This window comes from Ciconia boyciana, chromosome 2 (assembly GCF_034638445.1).
Source record: "Ciconia boyciana chromosome 2, ASM3463844v1, whole genome shotgun sequence".
Classification (NCBI taxonomy): Eukaryota; Metazoa; Chordata; class Aves; order Ciconiiformes; family Ciconiidae; genus Ciconia; species Ciconia boyciana.
In genome coordinates, this window is record NC_132935.1 from 7,675,309 (window position 1) to 7,698,718 (window position 23,410).

The 23,410-nt window shown below is 36.9% G+C and overlaps 1 protein-coding gene across 5 annotated transcripts in view; it reads right to left on the minus strand.

Annotated features, from left to right (window-relative positions):
- KHDRBS3 (KH RNA binding domain containing, signal transduction associated 3) overlaps nt 1-23,410 on the minus strand; it is a 95,392-nt gene that overhangs the window by 15,787 nt on the left and 56,195 nt on the right. For 3 of the 5 annotated variants that reach the window (XR_012040569.1, XM_072851155.1, XM_072851151.1), the window contains 3 exons: nt 18,098-18,208; nt 16,517-16,709; nt 6,135-6,217 (listed from right to left, as the gene is read on the minus strand). Coding sequence is in view for 4 of the 5 variants with exons in the window: in XM_072851155.1 (XP_072707256.1) it covers nt 6,135-6,217; nt 16,517-16,709; nt 18,098-18,208 (387 nt within the window). In the remaining variant the exon portion in view is untranslated. The remainder of the gene's footprint in view (nt 1-6,134; nt 6,218-16,516; nt 16,710-18,097; nt 18,209-23,410) is intronic. The other 2 variants (XM_072851153.1, XM_072851154.1) reach the window with 2 other exon arrangements.

Here is a 23,410-nt window from a genome sequence, read left to right on the forward strand (position 1 = left end):
GGCAGAGATTTTCAGTTAAAAGATACAGTAGCTTGTTTATACTAATGTTTTTAGGTTTTATTTGCACAGAATTATAAGCTTGGACATACCAGGTGTTCATAAGCAACAACAATTGCAAAATACTAGCCATTTGCACTATCCCCAGAAATCAGACTGCTGTGGATTGATTTGATTTATAAGTCAGAGCATGAAATACAAACAGCTACTAACATTAAAATCCAGAGAATTACATCTTGAAAAGCTACAGTAACAGACACTGTTTTGCATATAATGCATATTTATACACCCTGGAAATGCATGATTGCTGACAAACTTAACAATGTAAATTTAAAACACTGAGCATCACAAACAAAATGTTAGCAATTAACTTTCAAATACCAATAGCAACACCTCCACAAGCCAATTTCAAATAAATACACTCAGCCCTTTATGAAAATCCTCCTCTTATAAACAGCAATGTCATCATCTTTTGTATTACTACTAAGCACAGTTTCAGAATACACCTGAAAATTTTAGTTCCTAGTGGAAAATGAGGACTACAATACTAGAACTACGTACTAGGAATCAGCTTCTCTCAAAACTAAGGTGCCTCTGGAGTGGCACACAATCAGGGATTTAGAGATTTGAAGGATTTTAGCAAACCAATTTAGTTGTATTATTTAGGCATCAGTTGAACAATGGCCACTGCTGGATTTCAAGGTTTTTTTTTTTTTTAAGTCCTCTTTTCAACCTGATATCCAGTTATTTAGCTCTTAAGTAACTACAACAAGCTACAAAAATTTCCTCAAACCTTTTAAACCACGGGGTCTTTTCGCATAGTCTTCCCTACTTTAAAGAAATTTTACGTCTTGAATCAGTCACCATTGAAACGAACGGTAAAGAATAAGGCCTCACCACATGGTATTCATAACGCTGGGTTTTTAACATGCTTACGAATTACCACATGGGCAGTTATCTCTTTATGCTTTTAAATAAATAATTTAAAATAAAGTTGCAGCATGTACTTCTCACTTCCCAACACATTAGCCAATAAACACAGAGTGAACTAGAGGCACTGAGTGAACATAGGTATACTAAAGAGAATTTGCCTATTCCCTAAATTCAGATCAGCTTGACTGGATGGCTCTAAGGTTTACAGGCAATTTACAGGTATTTGAATGTATCACATTTAGGTACAGTTTGACATGGTAGCAATTATTATTAGATATGCAAGAGCAACTGAGACACACGATGTTTAAACCAACAGCACAATGGTTGTTGCTGAGAGAAATCTAGAGCATTAGTAAGTACAGAACCCAGAAAACATCACAGAAAACTGTAGACAACACCAGCAATTACCTTAAGTCCTAGTATTTCCCCTTTCATATCAGTGTTTAGATTAATTTCTCCTGCAATGGAGTGAAGGTGAGATCACCAAGACTGAAGAGCTAAGCCAGCTTTTAAATTATAAATTCTAATTGAACACAAAATGACTACATTACTACATGAATGACTTATTTTTGCCCCTCAACAGACACAGGCATATAGTTATACAAACTATTCATTTTATAGTTGAGACTGCTGATCTCTGTTGTAGGTAAAAAAACAATAAAGCTAGATAAAAGCAGTTGGGATTTTTTCAGGAAAAGAGGTATCCAGTTTTAAATACTAGCAGACAAGCATAAAGAAGTTATTTGAAACTTCTGAGTGCCATGAAGCAGACAGATGGGGTTCTCCACATTTTTTTGTACTACAGTAACTGTGTTAGCCATTCTCTCTTGATAGTAAACTTAAAAGCACACAGTAAACCTTTAATGCTGTTGGAGAGGTAACAAACCCAGCCCCCTTTCTCAGCAAGCTTGTCACATAATCTGAATTTTAGTAACAAACCTCATTCTCTGGCATGTTAACTCTCTGCAGCATCTGTCACTGCTATGAATGGTTGATCATAAGTACCTCTGTAGTCATCTCAATGCTATTAAGCAGATGGCAGCGCTAAATCCAAATGATGTAGTACATCTCCCTGGTGGACTTTGTTTCCATACACTACCATTATTCTACAATTCCTCAGTGATAAATCTTATGTATTCTAGAGAACATTAAACAGTGAACTGACAGTGCCAATTGATTTATTATCATCCATTTCCCTTTGCCCTATTATTGTCTTCACAAACACTTGTACAGATCATGTATGGAGCCACTAAGGGACAAAAGCACTTTTGCTCAATTTGAAACATATTTCTGAGATTTAAAATAAATAGAATTTTTCTTCATGCTGAAATGTTTAAACTGATCTACAAATTTAAATGAAGACCCAACTAAATGCTCCTGCTTCCTCCACAATATTCTTCTCTGAATTTTCATAATAAAATTAGTCTAGCATTAACATCAGGCCATTAAAACACCCACTACTTTCTGCAATAAATCCAAGTAAAGGATTACAGTTCCAGACAGATTTGGGGAAGTCCTTTAAGAGTCAGCTGGGTTGTGGAAGTAAGCATGCATATGCACTAGTGAGGGGAGCTGAGAAATCTACATGCATCTGACAAGAAAATGTCTGCACCAGCAGTCACACAAGCATGGTGTTTCACAGTTGTAACTCACATTCTACCAAAAAGGTTTTTGGCATACAACCGCACATGTTAAATTACTACATAAGTATATAGAAGAAATTTTGTGACGGAATTACTGACTGCATAACGTGAAATCTACCCTGCATGACAGAGTAACATTCAGCCTAGTCTTGCTGCTCTCCTTAGCTAGGCATTGAGTATCAATCATAAATGATCATAGCTTTTGACAGTGTTCATTATGCTCTATTAACATAAAACTGTCTCAGCTGCTTTAAGTATTTGCTAGCTTTTGATTTTCAGAAATTCAGAAATATTTTGTTAAATTGATTTTAGATTGCTTTGGGTTTTTATAACAATAACAGCCCAGTTGATAAACCATCCCAGTTTATACTGGTAAAAATACCATCTAACAATCCTCTGCAAAAATCTTTATGTATAATTTAGTCACATCTCTTCTAAAAATCAGTTAAGATATCTAGTCAAGCTCAGTAAAGCTCCAAGGAATATTTAAGCCTTTTTGACCATAAAAAAATAATTCTGTTAAAAAACATCCTGAAGCACTATCTGGGGCTTTGTTGTATGAACAAACTGTGGATAAGAAAATATTGTAAAGGAAAACTACTTTTTATAGGATTACAGGGCATTAAGATAAATGAGAACTTGGAGAAAACTCTGATGTTACTCTCAATATTAGTACTGTGACAGGTTTTAACTAAAGCTTCAGATTGCCAAGCACAAGCACAGATAGTCTCACATAATGTCAAATACAATGCTGTTAAACTTTTAAACACACATGATTTGGTAGCAGCAGTTAGGTTACAGAAAAGAATAATTGTTTGCAGAGGCATGCAAAGTCTCAACTACCTTAATGCCCACAGAAATATACAGTATGCTATTCTTCATATCTGAACATATTAGCCATCCTAGTCCATCTCAGATTTGGCCATTTCTGGGAAAGACACTGGAAACATCAAAATTAAAAACAATAAAGGAGAGTCACGCCGTGTTGTACTGAATGGCCAAATTTGGAGAATTTCCATCTTTAACAGAGGAATCACTAAACTAAGCAAAAACTTTAAACACAAAATAAGTATTTCAACTGTCTCCACTGTATCACACTGTACATTGTACACACAAAGTACACTTGTGAACATTAGCCAAGTCTGATGAGGTGCAAGAAGAGCATTCATATACTGAAAAACTACTGCAAATTATTTAATGAGCAAACCCATCTTTTCAGTTTACTAGCTATTTCTCAAGTTTCCTCTAATACGCAATATCATTAATATCACAATCTTCTAGAGAAATTCATATCAGAAGACATACTAGAAATACTATTATTTTTTAGATTACTACTTTCAACTTACAAAAGGAAAGGTGGAAAAGTTATTTACACATGCTAGTCACTAAGTAATGCATTTTAAACACGTGAATGCCCTCTATGCGCAAATGTATTTTCTTTCCATGCTTTATGAGGGCAAAATATCAAGAACGATATAAGGCTAAATTATGAAAACAATATACTTTTCCCTAATTTCCTTCACAGTAAAGATATTGCAATGCACCTAAATATGATAAGTATCTCTTAGTGATTACAAAATGACATTTTGCAATATGGGCTACTATTTGATATTTGGATTAAAGATAGGAAAGCTGTTCTAGGTAGCTCAGATGGCTGTTTATAGTTATTACTTTTTGCCTGCCAATACAATCCTAAAAATCTTTTTGCCAAGCGAGAAAATATGCCAGAAAATGAGTGTCGATACCCCGGGAGAAACGTACAAGTGAATCATTTCTTGTTTTCTTTTACCATGCAGCACTTAAAATTAGGGGGAAAAAATGAAGTAATTATTCAGAAGATAATGAATTCAACAAAATCTAGCAGTATATGTGTTGTGAAACTACAGGTAAAATACAAAGCAATAATTTAATGAATATCTCCTTCCAGACTGGGTTAAGCATGTGCACATATATCTAAGAATATTACATATATTCTTAATGTATTACTCCTCTACAAGAGCAACTTCATTTCTTGGGAGATTTGCTTTTTACTAATCTTAGTTCAAAGGAAAAAAATCTGAGTGAAAATGTTCTTAACGTGGAAAAAAATCAAATCCAAGTAATGTCGAGTTTTGGCTCAGGCAAATGACTTTGTAATGAAGTCCAAATGTTTGTGTGCAATAAACCCATTTACCAACACTAGAAGCAGTAAAACAGAACAGAATTACCAACATAAAAGTTGAGGACTATTTTGGTAATTTTCTTTTTGGAAAAAAAAATCCATTACCAGCAGCTGCTCTCCAAATGTAACAACCTACAGAGCCTCATATTTTGAAGGTCCTACACTTCTGGTTTCTTAAGTCATATTATTTTTATCAGTTTTCAGTAGCTTACAAGACTGTAGGAGCCAAGTATCAAACACAAAGGTATTTTAATTCCATTAGTTCGCAACAATAATGACACTTGAACTTTCCACTAAGCTTTTTCACATTGACTAAATTGTTGGGCACAGGAAAATACTCATTTATGCAACAAAATTTAAGTTGGGTGTGTCAACCCTACAGCAAAGCAGATGTCAGGTGTAAACAGCTTTGTTCTCAACTTTTCTATGAACAGTTCTGTACTATTTCAGATAAAGCTACATTGTAAAAAAGTCTTAAATACTTAAGCAGAAGGTAAAATGGTCTAATCCATATCTATTTATCAACATCACAATACCCACCAATATCTCCCTTTCCTACTGTCATCTCCTTCCCAAAGGGCAAGGTTTGAAGCTCTAATCACCCCAAATAACCAAAGCAGTAATGCAGAACTAGAACATTTGATTTTATTTTACCATTTTCTCAACATTCTTCTTGTCTCAACAAGTTGTTTCAACTATTTGAAGTTTGCCTAGTTTGTACTTCATCGCATTTTTCCCATCATTGGGACACATTAGTATTCCTTGTAAGTCATGGAGTTTTCAAATAGCAACTCCTTTGAAGAAAGCAAAATGTTAAGAAAATAAATCAGAAGTGCTTAAAAGTACTGTTGGGAATGAAGTGGGGAAAGGAACACAAATCGCAAGAGATTCAAAGTTGTCAAAGACAATTCCACAAAGGAGTAAAACAAACTAAAGGGTGTACTTTTTTTACAGCCAAATAAAGGTAAAATACTGGACTATAACCATGTTTAAGTAGTAAGAAAATGCAATCAGCTCCGTGTTTCAGATGATTTAATACCTTTTATAAAGTTTTTTTTTCCTCTCTTCCCTCCTCCCTGCCACCCCTCCCTCTGGAAATAAATCTGAATTAAATTTTCCTGAATTTCCTGAACTTTTGAAAACTTTCTGATTTATGATTTGGCATCACTAAAACTCTTTGTTTCAAGTTCTCATTTCTGTTTCTTTTCAACCACTCAGTAACTTGACTTTTATACTTACGTGAGACACTTACTAGAGACAAATAACATCGGAGGTTATTTCTAAAAAGCCTCTTATAACATTTTTGCTGTTTAAGATGAAATTGAAAAAATCTTTAAGTAAAACTAACTTTCCAACTGTAGAATACTTCAAATGTAGTTACAGCAGATCTGGAGACTTACCTTTGTGCTTGAGTGCTATAGCTGTTATCATAGGAATCATAGCTTTGTTCATCATAAGCAGTTCCATAACCATCATCATACTCCTGAAATGATATAAGAGGTAGTATTAACTGTGAGCACACTGCAGAAACAAAATCATAACCTAGTTCTAAATATGAAAGACAACACTCCTGAAATGCATATATGACATACATACACTATGAAATGTCAAAATCTTAAAGATATTAATAGAGACTACTTCCATTTAGGAGGGCACATACGTCTAAGACTATAATTACTTTAAAGGCATTTTGAACTATCGGCAATGTGCTTCGAAGAGATTTTTTCAGTTAACACTGGCTTGCGCAGAGACAGTGAAAATGCTTCATGTCTCCGTGTACTTGACTTTGAGATGAGTGAGCTACTGATCTTCAAGAAAGCCCTAGAAAGCATCTCAGGAATCAAAACACCTGAACAAATATTGTGCAACTGACTTAGGTGGCTGACTTATTTCTGGACAATAAATTCAATATTCTACATAGACTAGATGGGAAAGAAATTCCCTAGAGATAAGACTAGTAAGAATAATGGTTTTACTTTGAATGCCCTCTATATACTCTTCAACTTGTGGGAGTTTAGCATCCATTAAGAAACTAAAAGTAAGGATTTCTTACTCCTCCCACATTTTCCACACTATTTAAGTATACACTGTAGTAACAGTCTTCCCAAAATAGCACTGGATTTAAAGCAGAGTTGAACAAACCACTAACTCCAGCTACAAGTCATACAGAAGTTTAAGATAAAAAGAGACGATGATGCTGTGTTTTCCCAGAGAAAGATGAACTACAGAAATCCAAAGAACTGTCACCAATTTATTGTTTCATCCAATAATAAGCCTAGCTGAACTAAACACATGAAAAGCAGAAACAGCACTTCTTTTGTACTGATTCCTAGGAAATCCGAATATACAAATCCTATCCAGATATGCCAAAGGCCTCAAGGGATATTTAGGGGTATCTTGACCAGTTTTGCCAGATGAGAATGACCTAATGAGAAGACACTTTGAAGATACAGGGACCCAGAGAAATGAAAGTTAGGCATCATCTTATATATGGTGTTTTCTGAATAAGTGTGTATCAAACCCTGGCGACGTAAGGATAAAGTCTCATGAAAGAACAAACTCTTTCCCAGGAAAAGAAACCTTTAAGAATCTTTCAGCAATGACAGAAAACAAAACTGACAGCAGTATCAATTAGGCAGGGATGACAAATGATGGATTGTCCAACTCTAGTAGAAAACATCTCCAATGATTGGAATCTGACAGCTTTCTAGACATTGTAAGAAAAGCCAGTGACATCCTCAAAACAACCAATAGGAAACTGTGAATTTGCTAAGAGAGTTTTTAGCAGTTTTCCAGTCAGTTAAAATTGCTTATATGGAAAACCAGGCAATCTGCCCATCAATACTGCTTCACCATCGCTAGATCAGTGAACATGATTGTTTCCCAGCAGCAATTAGTAGAAGGGTGTCTATGAATAATTGCAGGCACAAATGAGTGACAGCCTATTCATAGGTCTGGAAGAAGAAACGAGGATTCTTCCAATTGTCTGTTCTGAAGAGATCCATGGATAAAATAGTCCCACTTGAGCAAATGCACTGTTTTCTCTTTCAGTAACTCACTGTCCTGAAACTAAAAATTAAAATAGAGTCTTAGCATTTTCTTTGCCCATCTGATATGGATATGGATTTTCCTTGATAAGCCACACACTAAACACACAAAACCATTGCCTCCTGGCAGTTATTATGAACAAGCACTTTATTACTTATTGATGCAATACACAGACATCTGTTAACAATACAGACATTGATCAACAGCAGAAGCTGAGCCAACTTATGTGCTCTGTTCCAGAACATTTACATGACATTTGGTCTTCTCTCATAGAATCTCCCAGCTGTGAACCAGCCATCCCTAAGAGGGACTCCCAAACTTCAAACCCTGCACAACCAGCAGTGATAACAAATGAAAACCGAGGACTGAAATTAACTTTTAACATATTAGGAAAGCTTAGACACTAAGGAATCATTGGACAATTCTTAAGCAATTAGTCCTATTCTTCACATTTATGTTAACTATTTTAGTAAAAATTGATCATGAAAGAAGGGAAAACCAGACTACTCCGAAGTCTCAGTAATCAGAAAGAGTTTACTGGTGAAGACATATTTCCTCCCCCACTCCAAAAAAAAGCCCAAACAAGATCATATTTTCATCCCATGAATGGGAACATTTTGCTTCTGTTATTATTCTACTTTTCAGGATAACCTAGAAAACTCTCACCACATTTAGTCTGATCAAAAGAAGGCAAGTGTGCTGTACAGTTTGTGCTTATAACAAAAATGTAGAAGAAAAATGAGCTGAAAATGCTAAAGTCCTCTTAAACTATAGGTATTTTCCACACAACATTTGTAATATCAACCAGGAAAGTAGCAACTGTCCTGCCTTCTGTTAATTTCAGTCTTAAGAATCTTCCCCCAAAGTAACAGAACAGCTGTAATTACAAGACAAATCTTCTGAAAACAACATGAAATTACTCTGTAAAAATCTCAAACCTGATAAATAACTCCTTTATTAAGCCAGCCTATAAGCCAGAATCATGTTACATTTCCTCTTAAAGAGAGCTTCTGCCTGAAGTTGATATAAATCCAAAGAGCAGCACTGGTAACAGTAACTGTTCAGTGCAAAGTGCAGAAATTTTTCATGAACAGAACCAAAGGCAACGTGTAAATATGCACCCTTCAAATATATTAAATAGTAAGTTACTATCACAGGTCAAAAGATGATAAAAGCAATGAAAACAATCTTCGCCAAAACCTCTGCACTACCCAAAAGTTTATAAATCATGCTAAGCCTTGCTCATCAGTGTTTCTGTCTAATAATTAAGTACTCTAAACATACCCTTGTTTGTGGGGAATGGGAAATGGTGGCTTTAAGTTATAATCTGCTGGCAGTGACAATGACAGACTAGTGTTTGGGCCCTCTTTAGGGAAAATTAACAATGTTTCAAAGAGAACAAGACAGAGAAACAGGAAGAAAGAAGAGGGTAAAAAGTTCATTTTAACAAAAAGGCCATTTGCAGTGCTGGGAAAAAAAGTAATGAAATCAATAACAAATCAATTTTCCAGCTCTCCCCAACTAAGAAATCCATCCAAGGGAAAAAATTAAGGCTGTTATCACTACAACTAAAAGGTGGTTGTTTCTTTTCCTCATCATTCTCTGAAATTAATACTTACACCAGTACTTTATAACAGAATACTGGAGGAATGTATTCCTTTTAGATAAAAACCATCACATTCAAAAAAATTGTCTGCACAGAGATTAACTTGAAGGAGAAAGAACATGAGACAACATCAACACAATGCAAAGAATTTTTTTGCAAATTAGAATTGTAAAGGGAACAGCCATTTTGTTACATGGAAATAACATCTCCCCATCATTTAATCAACGGGGAATATGGGGCAATCAAAACAAATACGGGTAGCTACTACCGTCTAAAGTCTGAGTGATAACATTAAGGACATTAGCAGCAAGCATGCACAGACTGTAAGCTCTTATTTTGCAGATTTTCATCTGTTTTCATCTAAAAGGAGCCTAGTGTATATTCAACCAGAACAAATAACGTATTCCCAGAATGCGAGACGTACTAGTGGATTGTCTTTCATGCACTGCAAAAAAAAAAGTTGCTAATGAATATAAGCAGTAACATTTAAACCAAGTTACTACTAGGCCTAAGCAAGTCTGTTTTTCTATATACAACAGCAGGGAGCAGTGTCAGAATCAGGACGACGATTCATGCTCATTCAATAATATTTAGGACGAGAGAAAATGGCCTCAAATTGCATCAGGAGAGGTTTAGATTGGATATTAGGAAAAATTTCTTTACTGAAAGGGTGGTCAAGCATTGGAACAGGCTGCCCAGAGAGGTGGTGGAGTCACCATCCCTGGAGGAGTTAAAAAATCTGTAGATGTGACACTTCAGGACATGGTTTATTAGGCATGGAGGTGTTGGGTTGACAGTTGGACTAGATGATCCTAGAGGTCTTTTCCAACCTTAATGATTCTATGATTCTATCAAGTCAGAAAATGGTCAACTTAGATCAGCAGCTTAAAGTCTAAAATAATTTGAGAAGAAAATTTTATATGCACATTATAGGTGAACTTTCAACTTCAAGATAAGCAGGTGGAAAAAGCTTTTCAGCCTTTCCCCAAAGACACTCTACTGTTTCCACAACCAAAGTTGCCCGAGTTCCTGAGAAAATTAAAAGATTTTCCATTCTCTCCACCTCATCATGAAAAGCCCAGAGAAGGTAAATGTAAAAGATTAAAAATGAAACAAAACAATTGAGGGACTTAAATTTTTAAAACTTTTTTTTTACATTTACTTCTTCTTGCTTGTCCTATTTAGCATGAAAAAGAATATTGTAACTGGCAAAAAAGTCAAGAAGTAATGGTTTTCTGTTACGAACTTGCTTTCCAGAAGTCTTACCTGAATTCACTCTGACTTTAAGAATAGTCTTAGCACTTGTGAAAAGCCACAACTTAGTAAATACATTGCTTAAAAAAGGTGTAAGACCTAAGTGGAAACCACATTATCCAGAGGGTAAGAGACAGAATGGACAGAAGATAATTTCTCCAGTTCCTAGAGAATGGAGCTATTTCAAACCCTTTTCCAGGAACCCCAAAAAACCTTTTACACTCAAAGTAACTAAGGAAATAAAAACATTTGAAATTAACTTCATTAAAATGTTGCAAGTTATTAGGAGACTATCAATATTCAGAAGACCACAGTAAATTAAAACATGGTGTGACTCTTGCAAAGTGACACTGAAGTGATACTTGAACTCTAAATCAGGGAGAATGTAAATTCTTTTCAAAGTCTTATGTCATCTGGATTAGCCCTTACTTTGCCACCTCAAGTCCAAGAAGCATTTATTTGTAAATAAAAAGCTCGGGGTTTTTCATATTGTATGCAAAGTTTTTGCTCTTCTTTCCTACAGATCTTTCCTTTTTCAACCACGAACAGTAAGTGAGCAAATGAACGTTAATGAGAAAAAAGTCTACTTTAAAAACAGTTTACGCTGCAAAATCAACATTGTATTAATAGATCCAAGAAATTGCTTCCACAGTATGCTTTTTTAATCCTAATTTTCAATTTTTCAAGTCTAAACTAAGTATAATCTCAATGAAGAGATACAGAATTCAAGCTTAATGCTGGAGATTAAAAAAGAATTTGCACCAGCCTTCTAGGAAGGGGCACTAAATAACAGGCTATAGGTTATTCAGCTGAATGGGCCCTCACTTGTAAATAGTAAGACTTAGTGTTCATTTCTTTCACTAACGGATACATATATGCATATTTTATAATAATCGCTGGATCATGAAATGGATTTCTGTTCTTAGCCATCCAGCCAAATGTCACTTGAGAACAAACTTCCCTTAAATCTTCCCACAAATTTGTAAGGATTTCTTGCAAAAATCGAAAGGACAGAAGGCACTGCTCCTGACACTGCGTATGCTAGGACAGTCAGTATCCTGGTGGTCAGCACACCATCTCCAGAGAGAACCAAGGGAATACGAATACCTGCGACAGGCATTTGAACACCAAGGGCCTTCCACTACTGGAGAAATACTGAGCTTTAAATTAAGAAGAGACATCTAGCATCACATCTTCTGCTCATCATTTGGATGGGATCTTGTTAGCCAGCATGTTACTTAATGTGTCTTGGGTCTTCCCCATTTCTCATGGGAAACAGTATGAGCGTAGTCTCATTCTATTGTAGTATCTATAATATATATGTATCTTCTAGTATAGTAGTGTGAGTATAGTCTCATAGTACAGACTTACATGATTAAGTCTGAAACACTGCTTTGTCCACCAGTAATGCAATGTATTTCTGGAAATATCCAGAAATGCATACTTCAGGAACTATAAACTTAAAACTTGCAGTCCCTACGTTTTAGGATCTTCCAGAATCAGGCGATAACCAAATGCAGATTTTAAAGAATAGATTTTGAAGTCTGTTATCAGCATCCCTTTGGTATCCAAGTGTTCATGCACCCTTCTAAGTAATATCTTTAAGTTAAAAAAAATCTTTGCATGTAATTGGAAATAGTTCATAATGTTCTTTTTCAAGTTACAATTCACTTAACATTAGAAAGGCTCCCTAGGTCTATTACTGGTAGACATTCCATCTTAATTCAATTTCTTATTACAGAAAACAATCTCATTGAAGCATTCTAACTGAAGCATTAACTGCTAGAAAATATACATGTGGTCACTGCATTAGAAAAATCTGCTGCTGAGGTAACCCTTGTCTGAACACAAGAAAACATCAATAAAATTGCCAGAAAAAGATCTGAAGCTCTGCCACAACTTTCCCACACATACACTAGGGAGGAACATTTAGATCCAATTGCTTTCCAAGTAGTGTTGAAGCAAGTCTTGGCCATAACTTGATAGATTGCCAAGTTTTATTTTTCAGTGCAGACATTCCACACTGCCACAGCAATGGGTTTTAAATCCATGTTTAAAGTCCAATTCTTAATGCCTAAAAAATCTGATCATCAACTCAAATGCAAAGTGAGATTTATCTAACACACTTAAGCAGCCAAAATGGGACTTGACATGGCTTGATCGCAAATATATTCATACAAAGTACAGAACCGAAATACTTACAGAATATTTGCAAAATATTTACCTCTGTAAAATGAGAATAGAAGCAAATAAAAATCTAATCTTAAAAAGCTTCAGACACATTGCTGTGTTGCTAATTTGGAAAAAGCCTCAAAGTTTGAAGCTGGTAAGAAGAGGACAACAGGAAGAGGCAGAGCGCAGCAACTTCACTAGACAGTAACTGAGACTTAACAGTTACATTCTAACCTATGTTTGACTGAACATTGGCTAAGGAATTGACACTTAAAAAGTAGTGAAATGGTAGCATACTGTTACTAATTTCCTGCTTATTGAAAATTATGGAAAAGCTTAAAATCTCCAGCTAGTAGTTAAATACAATTTCCATTTCTTATCTTAATGGAATAAGTTGTCAAATTAAATACATGAAAATATTTTTATCTATTGCACAGTTTTGTTCAATGAGTAGAGAAAAATTCTCATAATTAAGAGAATGATGTCCCTGAAACTATCTGCAAGTGCTTCAATAAAACTAGCAGCCATCTAGTATGACTTCCCTTATCCAAGTATTATAAAAATAATCCTGGACATGCTTCATATGTCATACTAGGCTTTCTCCTGACCTGAGCGGTTGAGGACAAAAATAGGAGGCATGTTAGCCTTCAGAGAAAGTTTATCACACCAAATAGCGCAGTAAGGTTAAAACCGTGATTATAAAGCTGGCTGGCCTTAGAGGCCTGAATTTTTGCTGTCATTTAAGCTGATGCTACAGCTATTAAGACGACAGTGTTCACAGAAAATAAGGAACTGTCACTTAGTGGCTTCAAACCTTCATCATGGTACTAACAATATGGTGAGATCGCAGGAGGAATGGTTCCTGGGGTTGAGATACACACATAAGTGAGACTAGCAGCAGTGGAGTGGGAAAACTAGTTATATAGAACTGCAAAAACATGCAGATATTGCTGCTAGTCTGATATGTTGTGTGCCTTCAGCAGAGAAAGCCACATCAAGCATCCAGAGTCAGCGTTACAAACGTCCCAGAAAGCTGACAGGCAACGGAGGTAGTCTGCCTCTGCATAGAGCTTTCTGTAACAGGTAAGCTCTGGACAACTTCCCTACAGGGTCCAAGCACAGGACAGCAATGATCACCTAGTTTTGAGATCTTAAGCCCATGTTAAAATGCACCTAAAATCAAGTGAATTATTTTTTGACTGCAGTATGATTTTCCATGTGAGATACTGCCTCCAGAATTAACCCTTCCAATTTTTCAGAATAAGGTAGGTATTCCACTTCCCATTTTGATATTATCATTTAAAAAACAACTTCTTAAACAATGAAGAGGAAGGAGAGAGATTAGGATAGGCAGGAGGCAGAACCGAGTAAGTTCCTCATAGGTGTTAGATTCATTGGTCTCAAGGACTACAGAAAAAAGTTAAAGCAAGTGAAGGAAAATGGATGCTATTTGTGACTCATGATGGCCGCATTTTCTGTCACAGGGTATACTTAATAGTACACCACAGAGGAAAAGGGCAAGGACCTGATGCACTGAAAGCCCTGCATCACCTCAGATATTTACAGAGTTACAGAAGGCAAGTGGTTGAAGGCTTCCATCCAGAATATAGTCTGTTTCTGTCTGAACTTGCATAGTTTCAAATTATTTTAATGAGTACAAAGCAGAGGCTTGTAAGCCTAAGGGAATGAAAACCTTCATGAATCCTTGCAGAATTCCAATACTCAATGGAAAAGTTCTAAGGGCTGCTCTCTAACCTCTCTGGATATCCCAGTCTGAGGCTCTGAAGCTACCTGCTGCTTAAAATAACTTATGATATCCACAATCTCACAGATGTTCTCATTCTACAGACACTTCTCAGCAAACTGTGACACCTTACCCTGCTCAGATATTCAGGTTAGCAAACCAGCACTTAATACTAGATATAGCTACACAGCAACTGGTAAGGAAAGGACAGAAATACTAGTAATGACTGCTGCCATGTTACCTTAACCTGTAAAAGATACAGTTAAGGCACTTTGATAATGTACTATAAATGGGCAGGTAAAAAAATACCATGCATTAAATTTAACATTTAACATAAATACACTAGTGGTTCATGTCCTAGCAAAACTTTATTCTAATGAATCTCCATTTTAACAAAGGAGACACAGAAAATATGGTCATTTTAAAATGGACCAGATAGCATTGCTATATCGATTACAGCTTTAAATAAATATATCCTAGTTAAAATATCTTGTTTGGAAGATAAGCGATCCAGTTCTAGAGAACATTCTTTTTAGAAGTTTAGCACAGCGCTATTTTTCTTTAAAGTGCTATTTTCTAATTATTCTCTCTCAGAAGTAAAGCATCCATCAGGATACTGATTCAAACAGCTGTTATTTCCATGCCAGTTCTATATACACATGCTACAAACAGCAGATATATATAAATATGAAGTTACTCAACGAGGTTTATTTTCTACCACATCACCATGTGTTCTACAGTGTATGCCCTGGAAACAGGCTGTTTAATGAGGATCAATTCCTTTGAAAGCGTTGTGAAATAACCATTTATTTGCAGTACCCACCTTGACTAGTCAAGTCAGGTATAGCCAGGGGACATTTAGATAGTGTTCAAGTACTGGTTTTCATAACATTAACTACATTAGTTTCTTCTGAATTGTTCAGGTGTGTGTATAATGTTTGTACTAATGACATTAAACTTCTTTCTGCATAAAGCTATAAATGTTATAAAAAATTAGGTTTCTGATCAAAAGGACAACGGTTGAGATTTGATTTAGAGGGTTTTGAGGGGGTGAAAGAACGTAGGCGGAAGCAAGGTTGCAAGAAAAGCAAAGAATATCTGAATAGCAAAACCATTTTCTGGAACTCAGGAACTCCTTTTTCGCTAGTCTGAATAACAGAGACAAAGTCCAGACAGATTTGGCTTCAAAGAATGGACGCTAAAAGCTTTAAGACATAAAACATTAAAAGCATCGTCCTTGAAAGTGTTATTTTTCTATAAGACTAAATCCATTTTTATGACAATAGTTTTGATTTAATAAGCTTTTTTCTTTATGTCACTGCTCTGTAAGTTCAGTTTAAATTAAATTTACCCTAAAAATTCATAACTGCCTATAATTTTCAGTCATGGACAATATAAAATATTTTTATATGTTTTTTAATTTTTAATACAATAAAATCGAGATAGATATGTATGGCTTATTGGGATACACTGTACATTGTTAAAGTTTTAGGATCATTTCTGAAGCTTTCATAAAAAAATTTTAATTGTCTAATTGTTGAACAGTTATATGACCACAAAGATAGGTTTAGGAAGAAGAGTAGAATATTATTCTCAGTTTTAGTTGAGAATTTAAAAAATCTACTGACAATGTGATTTTTCAGATTTTTGTAAAGCAGAAACCTAATATAATACATTTAAGAGGTACATAACTATTTTCCCAAATGCACTGTAAACGTCTTTATGGTAGTACATATAACCTGAAGTTTTATTAACATGAAAAAATTCAAGTCTAAAAAGGAGACAAAAGATGACCACATTTGCCATCGATTCTGGGTGCAAGACTTAATTAGGTACTAATTAAAGATATTCTACTGAGTGAATCTCAGTAGAAGTTAGGATGATCCTAGAAGTGATAGTTAGGATCATCCCTTCAAAATTATACACTTTATGCACAGCATGTCAACAGCTCGACTTACATATTCACCATATGTCTCCTGTGCTGGAGGTGGTGGAAGGGGCCGGTAGCCTGCAGGTGGAGGTACTCCTCTTGCTCTGGGTGCTAGAAGTCCACGGCTACGACTGACTGGTCCTCGACTGGGAGGCACTCCTCTGGGTGCTGGTGCCCCTCTCGGTACTCCCGCTGGTGGTGGAGGCACTCCTCCACGGCCCCTGTGAATATATGGATCACTTACTGTTAAATACTACACCCTTGGCCTCCCTTTCAACAGCTCCCTCCCCCACATTATGATAATTTTGCTTTGCTACAGCCAGAAAGAAAGTCTAAAAGGTTTACAGTCTGTCATTTTTCTGTATGCTTTAATCCAATTACACACATTATGCAATAAATGCAGAAAGATACAAACTAGACATGTGATTCAGTGATGAACTTCCACTAGCTTGAGCCATTCTCGCATATACATAGACACCCAAACCAATTTGCTGGAATCAGTCAACTTCACTAGAATTTGACTTAGAGTATGTGAAATCACAATCATAGAATAACAGGTTAATTTGAAGCTGTCAGGCTATATCATACTCAAACCCTGCACAGAGGAATTAGTTGCAACTCCCTTCTGATCCTGTGTAAGCTTCTAAACGCAATCCAGAGATCACACTGCATGTAAAAGATTGAGTGGGTCAGAAAAATTACATTTTCTTCTGGTTCTAAAGAAGAGATTTCCAGCTGTTGCAGGAAACATTCAGACATGTAATAAGTGTGCAGGGTGATTATAGGATATAACCTGATGTTCTATATGTATTTAAGAACAAGAAATAACAGTATATTTGTTTTTAAAGTTCTGAAAGAGTGATAAGCATTAAATTGCATTCCATTACTTTGGACACTTAACATATTGATGAAAAATCTGAGACCTAAAACAGAACAATTTTCAAAAATATTTGATCCATTTAGAGGTGGCATTCCCCCCTGCCTCCCTATAGTAAAGGGAGAGACTTAGAGGTACAACCTGTGAGAAATTTGCATCATTTATCCTCTTTTAAACAGGATGTCTAAAACATTGCTGATAGACATCTCCTTTTTAAAGGAGATCTTTTCACCCCATGGACTATAACTGAGTTTAAATGACTGCTCTGTAGGCATATAGACTTGTTCTGAGGAAGTCACACTCTTACTGTATACTGTAACAGATACATAGAAGAAAAACAAGCACAAGCTCTACACTACCTTTCTGCCTATCAAGCCATCTAAGTAACCTCAAGAGTAGTAATTAAGTGAAAATACTCTGTCCTGATTTCAGTAGAAACTTCCAACTTAAACAATATTATAAATTAAGATCCAGATTTGGCCTTAAGATTTCCTATCCCATTTCAAATAAGTCATATAATTTCTCATTGGTAAACTTATCAGAAAAACTATAATAATTTTATCACAAATACTTAGTATTTGAAAAACTGCATCACTAAATGAAGAATGCAAAAACGTAAATACTTGATACAATCTGGATAGATTTTACTAATTCTAATTACTGATCAAAACACAGTCACAAAGTATTTTAAACAAGCCTAGAGAGTAAGTGATTTAAAACTGTGCTTATTACTTGGTTTTGGCTAATCTGTAGAATGCCTCCTCAGGACAGGGTACCAGCTGCTTATTTGACTTCATTGTAGTGGGGGCAGGGGTGAGCAGTGAAGTTCCCAGACACAGCCTGCTGAAGTAATATAAAGAAATAGCAAATGTGACACTTTCCAAGTGAAGCCAAAGAAAGGGAAATGAACCTATTGGCATAGACAATAGTCAATACCAAGTAAAAAAGTCAGTAAAAAGACTCAAGAATCACTAGCCATAATCTTCATGGCATCCTTCACACAGGGTGCAAGTGAAAGCAGCAGGAAGTGGGACATGCTGAAAAACATGGAAAAACATTTGAGGGAGGGAAAAAAGTACAGTTTTTAGAGCCAGCATAGATTTATTCTTGAAGAGTAATTAGAACACCAGATCCACATAAGGTCTTTTCTGCATTGCAAAAACAGTTAACAGGATTGGAGTGGTGATGGGTGGGAATTCATATTTCTCCTATATTAGGAGACCATTTACATGCTTTTTTTAAGAGTTACTGTAGGAGAAATAAACAATCTGAGATGTATAGTTCTGTATTACACCACTCAGATGGTTACTGCACCAGGCTGGAGGAGACTAGAAAGTTGCAGAGATAGGAAACCCAGTAACAGGAGAGTTCAATTACCACCATGCAGATTTGAGTCATATCAAATTTTTAGAAACTGTAAATTGTTATTTCATTAAGAACTTATCAGGGAACCAAATAAGTTTGACTGACATGAACAATGAACAGAAACTGACTCAAAATATTGAGGAACCACTTGAATAGGAACCTTCGCATACCTTTGCAAAAACAATAGATCAGTTCTGGTACTGCTTAATTTGAGAAAGGGCAGCTATATAAGTTATGTTTAAAAAGATTTAAAAGAGTAAAATGTATAGACACAATATGGGAAGACATTTAGAGAAATCCCATGGGAAGTCACAGTAAATATACAATTGTCAAAAAAGAAAAAGCTTGAGAAAGGGCAAAAAGAGCTCAGTAAGGCTAGAACAGCAGGATAAGGAGAGGTATTAAAAGAGGTATCACTTGAAAAGCTGAACTCATCTCTAACCTCAAAAGACAAATGCTAATAAAACAAATGTAAAATACTCAGAAAAGCAGGTCAGAGAATTTAAAGAACCTGTAGAAAGCCTAAAAAAAATTTGAGAGTCCTTCAAACATTCTGGAATCAGGAAACCTGCCAGAGTGAGGCCAAATCACCCATGAAGAACAGTAAGATATGTATATATACATTTTTTTCTACACATTCAAGAAAGACTGGACAAGGTTCTCATGGTAGAGCCTTTCCTTATGGGGAATGCATTGCATGGTGCCACCAACTGTCTTAGAGACAAATTACAGAACAAAAGGATAAAATAAAATTGCACTGTCTTTCTATAATCTACAACAGTTCAGATGCCTAGCCCTTTAATGTGTAGCTGAATCCCAACCTGAATGTTAAGGAAAATAAAATAGCAAAAAAATTCAAAGCAGCAAACTATAAGAGGGGACACTTGGGAGTTCATACACACACATAAATTTGCATATCCTAACATTATACAAAGTAATAGGTTCTGTGCTTTCACTACCCTTAGAACATCTATAAATAAGATTAGCCCAGTGGTCAGGATGGTAAAAAACAAAAAGGAATACAGAAAACTTCATTACCCAACTGTGTATATTCACAGTCCTGCTTCCTAATTTGGAAAGAACATAAGAGAACTGGAAGTGCATGTCAAAGATGAACAACAGTATAGAACAGTTTACATATAAGGAACAATTAATTAGATTAAGGCACTTCATGCTACAAATGACAACTGAGGTTTATATGATAGAATCCAATAGAAACAGCAAAGGAATGGAGAAGGCTGAGGGGTGACCTCATTGCAGTCTACAACCTCCTCAAGGAGGGCAGGGGACAGGGAGGTGCTGATGCCCTCTCTGGTGACCAGCAACACAACACGAGGAAATGGAATGAAGCTTCGCCAGGGCAAGTTCAGGTTGGACATTAGGAAAAGGTTCTTCACCAAGAGGGTGGTCGCTCATTGGAACAGGCTCCCCAGGGAAGTGGTCACAGCACCAAGCCTGTCAGTTCAAGGAGCATCTGGACAACGCTCTTAGTCATGTAGTTTAGTTTTAGGTAGTCCTGCGAGGAGCAGGGAGTTGGACTACAATGAGCCTTATGGGTCCCTTCTAACTTGAGATATTCTAAGGTACATAAGGAATTATTCAGCAGTCATTTCCACTATAAGAATCAGGGGATATCAACATGTAGGGATAGAATATTAAACCCTATTGCCTTAAGGCTTGAGCCACTATGACTGCTTTATGAAATGGGATCACTGAATGACAAAATGGTCAAGGTTTGAAGGGACTGCTGGAGGTCAGATGATCCAACCCCCCTGCTCCACCAGGGCCACCTAGGACCGGTTGCCCAGGACCATGTCCAGGTGGTTTTTGAATGTCTCCAAGGATGGAGACTCCATAACCTCTTGGGCAACATGTGCCAGTGTCCCATCACTGGGCACCACTGAAAAGACTCTTCTCTAGACTGAACAGTCCCAGCTCCCAGGCTTTCCTCACAGGAGAGATGCTCCATACCCTTCATCATCTTTGTGGCCCTTCACTGAACTCTCTGCAGTATATATGCCCATGTCCATCTTGTACTGGGCAGCCCAGAAATTGATACAGCACTCCAGGTGTGGTCTCACCAGCAAAGAGTAGAGGGGAAGGATCACCTCCCTCAGCCTGCAAGCAACACTAACACAGCCCAGGATACCATTGGCCCTCTTTGCAGCAAGTGGACATTGCTGGCTCATATTCAGCTTGGTGTCCACCCAAGTCCTTTTCTGCCAAGCTGTTTTCCAGCTGGGTGGCCTCGAGAATACATTGGTGCATGGGCTTGTTCTTCCCCAGATGCAGGACTTCGCACTTCCCCTTGTTGAGCTTCATGGGGTTCCTGTCAGGCCATTTCTCTAGCCTGTCAAGGTCTCTCTGGATGGCAGCACAACGCTCTGGCATATTATCCACTACTCTCCAGTTCAGTGTCACCTGCAAATTCGCTGAGGGTACACTCTGCCCCATCATCCAGATCCTTAATGAAATTAAACAGGACTGGACCCAGTATTGACACCCCTGGGGTACACTGCTTGTTTCTGGCCTCCACCTGGACTTTGTACCACTGATCACCACCCCCTGGGCTTAGCCATTCAGCCACATTTCAATCCAACTCTCTCCTAATCCAGCTCATACATCAACAGTTTCTCTATGAGGATCTTATGGGAGACAGCCTTCCTGAAGTCACAGCAGACAATATCCACTGCTCTCCTCTTCCCTACCAGGCCAGTCACTTCATCATAGAATGCTATCATGTTGATCAAGCATGGACTTCCCCTTTGTGAATCCACATTTACTACTACTGATGACCTTGTCCTTTATGCACCTGGAAATGGTTTCCAGGATTAGTTGCTCCATGACCTCCCCAGGGATCAAGGTGAGGCTAACCAGCCTATAGTTCACCAGGTCCTCCTTGCCATTTTTGAAGGTAGGAGTGACATTTACTTTCCTCCAGTCCTCAGGCACCTCTCCTAATCTCCACGATTGTTCAAAGATTGAGAGTGGCTTCACAATGACATCCGTCAGCTCCCTCAGCACTTCTGGGTGCATCCCATCAGAGCCCATGGACTTCTCTATGTCCAGTTTGCTTAGCTATTCTCTAACCTGATCCTCTTCCACCAAGGGTATGCTTTCCCCCTCATTTTTGGGTCCTTGGATTTCAGAAGACCTCTCTTACTAGTAAAGACTGAGCCCAAAAAGTCATTAGGTACCTTAGCCTTTTCCATGCCCTGTTATCAGGGCCCCTGCTCCATTCAGCAGCAGGCCCACATTTTCCCCAGTCTTTCTATTGCTACTGAAGTATTCATAAAAGCACGTGTTGACTTGACATCCCTCACCACATCGTTGATGATTCCTGTAAGTCATCTCTACTCATGTCTATGCAGCAGACATGTCTATCCATTAGTGGCAGAACTGATGGCCCTAGGGCAGTTTAGTCCCCACACATCTTAAAATTCTCATCTTCCATCTATGCTTTAGCTAATGCTTCAGCTCTCAATTCTGGTCCATCTTGCCTACTTTCACTTTCCATTTCACTCCTTTACAATTTACATATTTCTCCAGGTGTTTAAGGTTGAAGTGGTTTTATTTTACTTTAAGTAAAAGCTTCATTCACACATACTTGAATATAACCCACTACCACCATTAAGTTTAGTGAGTGTGCAATAGTCTTCTCTTCCCTTTATACCCTTGACATTCAGTGGAGTGCAAATATACACAGCATCTTAAAAAGCTCTCCCAGTGGGTATCTAACAACTTTTCAGCTAGATTTCCTACATTTTCTCCACATATTCCATGTTGTATTTACCATTTCTGAATCAATGACATTTTCCTTTTGGAATCTTGTTCTTTCACTTTCCTGGGCTTTCCCTCTTCTAATCAAGTACTTTTGAGGAGTATCCATCTGCTTCTCAGCTCTCTGAAGAAACTGCACAGAGGATCCTTTCTCTACTCTTTCTACAATCGTGTCACCTATAAATTCCAAAACCTTGGTGCATCTGCTAACATTTACATTCATTCTCCTTATTTCACCCAAATCAAGATCTCAGCTCTGTTCTATCACATTCACAGAGATACCTTACCATCAAATCAAATTCATCACGGCTCCTATTTCCTCCAAGTCTTTCACTGGAGGACCATTCTTCTTTGACCAAGGACATCATTCTGCAGGCATTTCAGATTTCAGCCACCATCACCAACTCTCCTCGTCCTTGCACACAGCCTACAGACTATCTTTTTTCTTCATAAAAACACTTAAAATAGCCTTTCTTTTCAAATTGCATGAAAAATTATTTGGCATGGAGATTTCAGGTGACATTAAAACTTTAAAACAATGAAGGGCTCCTCTCCCAAAATCAGATATTCTTTCACGCTAATTGAAGGTTTAGAAAAGCAGATTTTGAAACTTTCCAGAACATCAGTGATTAGATACCAAATTCCCATTTAATTGAAGTTATGGCACGTTTGTTCAAATAGCTATGAAACAGTCTTGATCCACAACTTTGGTTCAAGTACATAATTCACTACAATTTCACGAAAAGCAGCACAATTACTGGAACTAACTTTTCCTTTTGATAAAGAACACTGCTATATTTACCCTCAATCAGAATGCTTCTGAATCTGAAATTTGATCAGTCTCCCAATACATTTCCTTGCCTGTTAGCCTTCTTAGTCCTTCCACTATTTCTTTGTTAG